The 7996-nt window shown below is 44.6% G+C and overlaps 1 protein-coding gene across 3 annotated transcripts in view; it reads left to right on the forward strand.

Annotated features, from left to right (window-relative positions):
• Nucleotides 1–7996, forward strand: part of thbs3a (thrombospondin 3a) — a 23909-nt gene that overhangs the window by 10448 nt on the left and 5465 nt on the right. The window contains exons 7-21 of one of the 3 annotated variants that reach the window (XM_015016119.1): nucleotides 378–429; nucleotides 544–692; nucleotides 766–903; nucleotides 2171–2245; nucleotides 2481–2633; nucleotides 3328–3438; nucleotides 3623–3730; nucleotides 3802–3961; nucleotides 4382–4500; nucleotides 4580–4632; nucleotides 4741–4922; nucleotides 5011–5189; nucleotides 6112–6160; nucleotides 6241–6437; nucleotides 6930–7159. In XM_015016119.1, the coding sequence (XP_014871605.1) occupies nucleotides 378–429; nucleotides 544–692; nucleotides 766–903; nucleotides 2171–2245; nucleotides 2481–2633; nucleotides 3328–3438; nucleotides 3623–3730; nucleotides 3802–3961; nucleotides 4382–4500; nucleotides 4580–4632; nucleotides 4741–4922; nucleotides 5011–5189; nucleotides 6112–6160; nucleotides 6241–6437; nucleotides 6930–7124 (1920 nt within the window). In that variant the 3' untranslated portion in view covers nucleotides 7125–7159. The remainder of the gene's footprint in view (nucleotides 1–377; nucleotides 430–543; nucleotides 693–765; nucleotides 904–2170; nucleotides 2246–2480; nucleotides 2634–3327; nucleotides 3439–3622; nucleotides 3731–3801; nucleotides 3962–4381; nucleotides 4501–4579; nucleotides 4633–4740; nucleotides 4923–5010; nucleotides 5190–6111; nucleotides 6161–6240; nucleotides 6438–6929; nucleotides 7160–7996) is intronic. The other 2 variants (XM_015016118.1, XM_015016116.1) reach the window with 2 other exon arrangements.

Genomic DNA, 7996 nt, shown 5'->3' on the forward strand with positions numbered 1-7996 from the left:
GTGAGACAGAGAGACAGGTGAGACAGGTAAGACAGAGGGACAGGTGAGACAGGGAGACAGAGAGACAGGTGAGACAGGGAGACGGGTGAGACAGAGAGACAGGTGAGACAGGGAGGCAGAGGGACAGGTGAGACAGGGAGACAGAGAGACAGGTGAGACAGAGAGACAGGTGAGACAGGGAGACAGGTGAGACAGGGAGACAGGTGAGTCAGGGAGACAGGTGAGACAGGGAGGCAGAGGGACAGGTGAGACAGAGAGACAGGTGAGACAGGGAGACAGAGAGACAGGTGAGACAGGGAGACAGAGGGACAGGTGAGACAGAGGGACAGGTGAGACAGCATCATGGTCTCAGGAGCCAACGGCGTGTCTGTCCTCAGGTAAAGGAGATGTCCCTGATCAGGAACACCATCCTGGAGTGCCAGGTTTGTGGTGAGTCAGCAGCTCTGTGGACGTCTCTGAATGACCTGAGGACCCGATTGAAGCCGCCCCCTGTCTGTCTGTCCGTCCCCCTGTCCTCCCACCTGTCCCTCCGTCTGCCTGCAGGTTTCCATGAACCGCGCTCTCGCTGCTCCCCCAACCCCTGCTACAGAGGAGTGTCCTGCATGGACAGCCTGCAGTACCCCGGGTACACCTGTGGACAGTGTCCACCTGGAACCACTGGCAACGGGACGCACTGCAGGGACGTTGACGAGGTGAGGACAGGACGCCACGAGACGCCCGGCAGAGGATGGGAGACACTGACTGCTTCCTGTTTGCCGTCCGCAGTGTGAGCTGCAGCCGTGTTATTCTCCTGACGCCTGCATCAACACGGAGGGAGGCTTCATCTGCAAGCCGTGTCCTCCAGGCCTGTGGGGGGCGCCGCTGGCCGGAACAGGACTGGACTACGCCAAGACACACAAACAGGTCTACCAGGAGCTGTGTTTAGATTTGGGGCTGCTTAAACAATTATTATCGAGTATTATATTGATTATTTTTACGATTAATCGAGTAATCGAATAAAAATTATGATGAAGTAAAATATTGGTAACAGCAGTATGAATATTAAATATCAACATCAGCCCAGTTTTCATATTAGTGCGTCCCTAACAGTTACTGTCCTGTAGTACAGAAAATTAACCTGCAACAGTAATAGCTCCATTTTTAAGTTTACCAAAAATTATACAAATTTTATTCAGTTTAGTAAAAAGCAGCAGGCTCACAAAGACACTTAGAAAAATGTCTATTAACCAGTTTTTAGTTTTGATTTGACTTTTTAATATTTATTTCAAACAGGTTTTGAAAAATAAGAAAACAGGCGACCAGTAGGACAGAAAACACATAACCAAGAACAAAATAATTTATCACTGCTTTTCTGTTTGTAAAGGAGTAGGAAGAAGAGAACACTGACTTAATCTCAGTTTAGCTTCTGTATCCATCTCCAGTCAGTTTAATAGATGAACTCTCACTTTGCTCAGCCATTTGTAGCTTTTTTCTTTCATGTCAGTGATGACATTTATTTGGCTCCTTCCTCACTCATTAACACAACACGTCCGTTTTGATTTCGGTTTGGGTGACAGTTCTTCTTCTCTACAGGAAAACGAGTCTTTCTGAAGTTAAATCTGTAAATTTGTCTTAAAAGAGCTCCATAATTAACCGCTTTGGTGAGAAACGGAAAGTCTGTCATCATTATGTCACTGCAAACTCCGATCCAAAGCCGCTGATTCTGTTTGTACAGGCGTCTTTAGCAAATCCAGTCTGACTGCTCGTGTAAATGAATGTTGGACTGTGCGAGTTAGCAGCAACAATCAGCTGTCGGTAATCCCAGTTCGAGTGTGAGTGTATTGCTGGGATGCAGCTGGAAACCATTAGAGCCTCTGAAGCAGCACAGAAAGCTCCCAGCTGTGGAAAAACCGCGTTGAGTCGGGGCGACATCATCTCACCGCTGGTAGGAAGTCATTAACCCGCCGGGAAACGAGCAGAGGCGATCTGCTGCGTTCTGCGGAGGTTTCAGTTCTGACATCAACCTCCGATGCTCCTTCTCTTAAAAGATGAGATTAAATTTCCTCCTTTTGTTTGCAGAATATTCACTTTTTACCAGATGGATCTGAGACCTTTCCCAGGGAAATTTCACAAGATGTTCCTGTCAGTTAAGCTTTAAAATCCCAGCTGGATCTGTGTGTGTGTGTTTCAGGAATGTGTGGACATCGATGAGTGTGTGGACCTCTCTGACGCCTGTGCATCAAACTCGGTCTGCATCAACACTGTGGTGAGTGGAAAGATGAGAAGACGCTCTGGTTTTATTCATTGATCCTGATCCAGACTGACTGCCGGCGTCTGAAGCGACCCATCAACGGTTCTGCTGCAGATCTTTCACCTTTACAGGTTTCTGTTTGTTCGTTCAGGCAGAAAAAATCCTCAGGTTGAGAAATGAACCAGTTTTACTGAGGATCCCGTCGAGACGGCGCCCCCTGGTGGACATTTAGCTCTCCTGTCTCTTTCAGGGTTCCTACAAATGCGGAGGCTGTAAACCTGGTTTCTATGGCAACCAAACATCTGGCTGCTCCCCTAGGAAGTCATGTGCTGCGTTGACCTTTGACCCCTGTGACACCAACGCCCACTGTGCCATGGAGAGGAACGGAGAAGTTTCCTGCAGGGTGAGGGAAAAACTCTCAGCAGAGGAGATGAAACAGGAACTACAGAAGCACAGATGGAAGGAAAAAAGAAGGAAAGAAATAAAGCACATTTTGCACACAGTTATTAATTGGTTAATCAAAAAATCTGCAGAATGTGGCAAATTATTTATCTGATTAATTGATTAATTTTCAGAATAAACAATTAATCATCAGAATAATTGATTATTACAATAATCGTTAATTGGAGCTGTAGGGTGTATGAATATATTTGAGCCAGAATGTTTAATTTTAGCTTCAGTAAATCCCAGCATGCACCAGGTTTTTACTGAAGTTGGGCGTTTTTAGTGAGGAATCTGATATAATGTGTTAGAGCAAATCAATCTAACTCATCTATCATTTAATAAATGGATGGAAAAGGTGCTTAATTGGAGGTTTTTTCCAGAATCTGAACCAGGTGAATCTAAAACTTCCACTTCTGGGTTGATCAGAATTACAGACAAAGACATTTTTTCTATCTAAAATTCAAAATGTTTGTATTTTTATAGAGTTTTGACATAATTTCTGCTCTAAATGTATTGTTCTTTCAGCAAATGTCCTTTTATTCCAGTTAATGATTAATCAATTATTTTTAAATTATTAATCACGATTAATTGTTTCAGCCTTAAACTTTAGAGTTTTGCTGGAAGCCTTTCATGTGTTCTGAATGTGTTTCCAGTGTAACGTTGGCTGGGCCGGAAACGGACACACCTGTGGAATGGACACGGACATCGACGGCTACCCCGACCGCTCTCTGCCCTGCATGGACAATGACAAACACTGCAAACAGGTCAGGTCGCACCTGGAGACAGGTCAGGTCGCACCTGGAGACAGGTCAGGTCGCACCTGGAGACAGGTCAGGTCGCACCTGGAGACAGATCAGGTCGCAGTTGGAAATGGGTCAGATCGCAAATTTCCCACAGTTGCTAGTCAGCATTACGATGTGTTGGTGACACTTTGACCTCGTCCATCAGGACAACTGCATGTTTACGCCAAACTCGGGCCAGGAGGACGCGGACAACGACGGCATCGGAGACCAGTGCGACGAGGATGCAGACGGAGACGGCATCAAGAATGTGGAGGTTGGATATCAACCGGGTGTAGACGCTGCTCCAGCTGCCGCGGTCAACCTAACGTCTTGTTTGTGGTTCAGGACAACTGCCGTTTGGTCCCCAACAAAGATCAGCAGAACTCGGACAGCGACTCGTTCGGAGACTCGTGTGATAACTGTCCCACCGTCCCCAACAGCGACCAGAAGGACACAGACAACAACGGACAGGGAGACGCCTGCGACCAGGACATCGATGGAGATGGTGAGGACAATCTGCCCTCTGCTGGTGATCAGAGGGAACAGCAGGCATCTTCCAACTTGAAGGATTTCAGCTCATTGATCTCCAAGGAAATGTTGCTGAAATGACTCCAATAAATGATATTCAGCATCAGGAGGCCAGTCTGGGTTATTCTGGTTGGATCAGAATCTTTCAGATTTTATACAAACCAGCAGATCCAAACTTAAGAAACATTCAGAAAATAATTTCAGGTTTCGTGCCTCATAGCTTTCATATTTAAGATTTTTTATGTATCAAAGTCTGAGGCCTGGCCACGCCCCTTCAAATATCATAAAACATAAATCAACTCATTCTATGGCAGCTACTCCTTTGCCTTGCTATTGGCCTGCCTCTCTACCTGCTATGGTACCTTCAGTTGTTGGATCAGCCTGTTTCTGTGTTCAGGTATTCCCAACGTTCTGGATAACTGCCCTAAGGTTCCCAACCCGATGCAGACGGACAGAGACAGAGACGGAGTCGGAGACGCCTGCGACAGTTGCCCTGAACTCAGCAACCCCATGCAGGTTCTGTGTCCTCCAGCAGCAACCTGGCTCATTTAACCAGCTCTGGTTGGTCAGGTTTTTACTTTGTCTTGTTTTGCAGACGGATGTGGACAACGACCTGGTGGGAGACGTCTGTGACACCAACCTGGACTCGTATGTCTGACAAACATAACATCTCCCCCTACTGTCGTCCAATCAGTTTAGGTTGCTGAAACCATGACAACACGCTGAAATACTCGTCTTGCTGTTCTGCTGCTGCAGGGACGGAGACGGTCACCAGGACTCCAGAGACAACTGTCCTGACATCCCCAACAGCTCCCAGCTGGACTCCGACAACGACGGCCTCGGAGACGACTGCGACCACGACGACGACAACGACGGCGTCATCGACGATTACGACAACTGCAGACTGATCATCAACCCGAACCAGAAAGACTCAGACGGTACCGTGCAGAACCAGAATCCTGATTGGACCGAACCTTTCTCTCTATGGACTCAGTCTGGACCTGTCTCTCTTGTTTCTGTCTTCAGCCAATGGAGTCGGAGACGTCTGCGAGAACGACTTCGACAACGACGCCGTGATGGATCTGATCGATGTGTGTCCAGAGAGCGCCGAGGTAACGCTGACGGACTTCCGAGCCTATCAGACGGTGATCCTGGACCCTGAAGGCGAGGCCCAGATCGACCCCAACTGGGTGGTTCTGAATCAGGTAACTCGTTGCTATGCTAGCTGCTTCCATCCCTTTGTCATGCAAATTTTGAGCAAACTTTTAAAACGTTGCAAAAACAAAATGTGAACTAGGCTTGTTTCCATCTACTGGTTGGGGTGAATTTGTTAGATGTTGATGCTACGGATGGCTGTAATAAACAGGAAGTAGAGGTTGTAAGCTAGCATGATCCACAGATCTCAGGAAAACAGAGAGAGGTTTTCAGGAAAGCTAATTCTCCATCATGTCAACTAGCATTAGCAATCTTTCATGCTGTCTGACGACGGAGAGACAAAAAGCAATTCTAATGGCATTGGAAACAGCTGATCAGTCATGAGAGGAAAATGTTCGCTACATCAGTTTATCTGGAAAATGTGTTTCCATCTTCACTTTTGAGCATTAGCTCTTCGGAAAAAACGAGCTAATGAAACCACTTCATGCTAGAAAAAGACTTAGTTTTGTGAAATTGAAGTTATTTTGAATTTTGTTGCTTAACCTTATTTAATGCGGTACTAACGCATTTAACCTGGTACCTGAGGGCCGTTAGCTTCATGCTAACAGGCTTCTCCTTTCAGTGTCACAGAATGACATTGGGCCGAATGATTTCCTCTGCTGGAGAATGATGGACTTCAAACGGGCTGAAATGATCTTTGATCCTAACTTGCTTCCTTCTGTCCTAGCTGGCTGGCTAACTTCCTTCCTTGGTTCCTAGATATCTGGCTGGTTCTTGGTAGAAAAAGAAAGAAAAGAGAAGACGACAAATCATGCAAATGGAAATTATTGAGCTCATGTCAGTTTAGATTGATTTATTGCTTGTTGGGACAGTCCTGCGTTTTCCTCTCTGAACAGAATAAAACCATTTGAATGAAATGAAGCAGAGTAAAAACTCTCTGAATGTATTAATCCGCCGTTCTGCTGTCCTCAGGGCATGGAGATCGTTCAGACGATGAACAGCGATCCGGGTTTAGCTGTCGGTGCGTTTCCCTTCGTTCAGATTGAAATCCTGATTCCGATGGACCTGGTTCTGATCCGTCAAACCTCCATGTTTCTGCAGGCTACACGGCGTTTAACGGCGTGGACTTCGAGGGAACGTTCCACGTCAACACGGTGACGGATGACGACTACGCCGGCTTCATCTTCGGGTACCAGGACTCGTCCAGCTTCTACGTGGTGATGTGGAAGCAGACGGAGCAGGCGTACTGGCAGTCCGTCCCGTTCCGGGCCACGGCCCAGCCCGCCCTGCAGCTCAAGGTTCGGCTTTTACCGCAGGCAGCCGGCCCAAGGCATCAGCAAAATGAACACCAGAGTGCCTCAATTTCAACACTAACCAGAGAGATAAATGTTTACATCTGTTTATTCAGAATAAATACAATTTAAAATTTCAGACTTTTGTTACTATGGTTACAATCTGATGCTACAAGTTAAATCTTTAATGTTCCCAGCAGATTATAGCCAATTATCCCTGATTGCTCCTGAACGCAGCCAGATAAGCCCCGCCCTCTCTTCCAGGTTTCACCTGGATTGAAACAAAACTGAAATAAACTTTGAAACTGGAAAAAATCTGTAACTACAAAAATGTTAAAACTGGAGAAAACTATTTTAAACTGAAGTAATTTAAAACTGAAAAAAAAAATTGACAAAAAATGTAGATTAAAACAAACAATTTTTGAAAAAAACATTTTGACATTGACAAAAATGGGGAGATAAAAAAACGCTTTGAAGCTGAAGTTTTTGGTCCTGCAGGCGGTGAAGTCTCAGACCGGGCCGGGGGAGTACCTGAGGAACGCCCTGTGGCACACCGGAGACACGCTCGGCGAGGTGAAGCTGCTCTGGAAGGATCCCCGAAACGCCGGCTGGAAGGACAAAACGTCGTACCGCTGGCAGCTGAGCCACCGGCCGCAGGTCGGGTACATCAGGTCAGACGGGTTCCCACACTAAGACATTAACACTGATCCCTAAATATTAACACTAAATATTAACACTGTCTCTTTATGACAAAGTAGTTCCATTAAATCCTCCAACAGGGTTTAATGGAACTACTTCATTAAAAAGATGCAACACAAACAATGAGAGTTCTGTGAAAAGTGTTTGTCCCCTACATGTTTCTGCTTTTAATCCCTCTGACTTTTTAATTAATATTAATAATAATAAAATTAATTTTATTGACATGACTTGAGAAAAACATAAAGAGCAGGTTTTTGATGTTTGTTTCCTTTATTAAAGGAAAAATTTTCAAAATCAACAGAATAAAGATGTACAAACATAAAGACACGATATTACGAGAATAAAGTCAAGATAACACAAGAATAAAACTGTAAAATAAACAATCATATTACAATTAGAGCCATAATAATATGACAGTACAGTCAAATATTACGAGAATATAGTAATAAAATCATCCGGCAATAAAGTCGAATTATGAGAAATAAAATTGTAAAAGTTTGAGAATAAGGTTGCAGTATTACCCTGTAAAGTTGAAACATGAGAATAAAATCATATGACAAAGCCAAATATGACGTCCGCATCAAATTATTATCAGCAGGACTTTGAAGTAATTAATCAACAACTGAATGGAAAAAAACCACAAACTGATCTAGTCACATAGATCTAGATAAATTTATCCAAACTTTTCTCATTAAGACTTTTTATCATAATTTTACAACTTTCTGGGACATTTTGACTTTATTCTCATGATTAAAAACAAATCTCTGATCCTGGCATCAGTACTCTGTATGAAAGTCCTGTGTGGTATTTTCTGTAGTACTCTGTAGTACTGTAGTACTGTAGTAGTACTCTGTAGCACTGTAGTA

Source organism: Poecilia latipinna, unplaced genomic scaffold (assembly GCF_001443285.1).
Source record: "Poecilia latipinna isolate Pla-1442-1.1 unplaced genomic scaffold, P_latipinna-1.0 Scaffold1981, whole genome shotgun sequence".
Classification (NCBI taxonomy): Eukaryota; Metazoa; Chordata; class Actinopteri; order Cyprinodontiformes; family Poeciliidae; genus Poecilia; species Poecilia latipinna.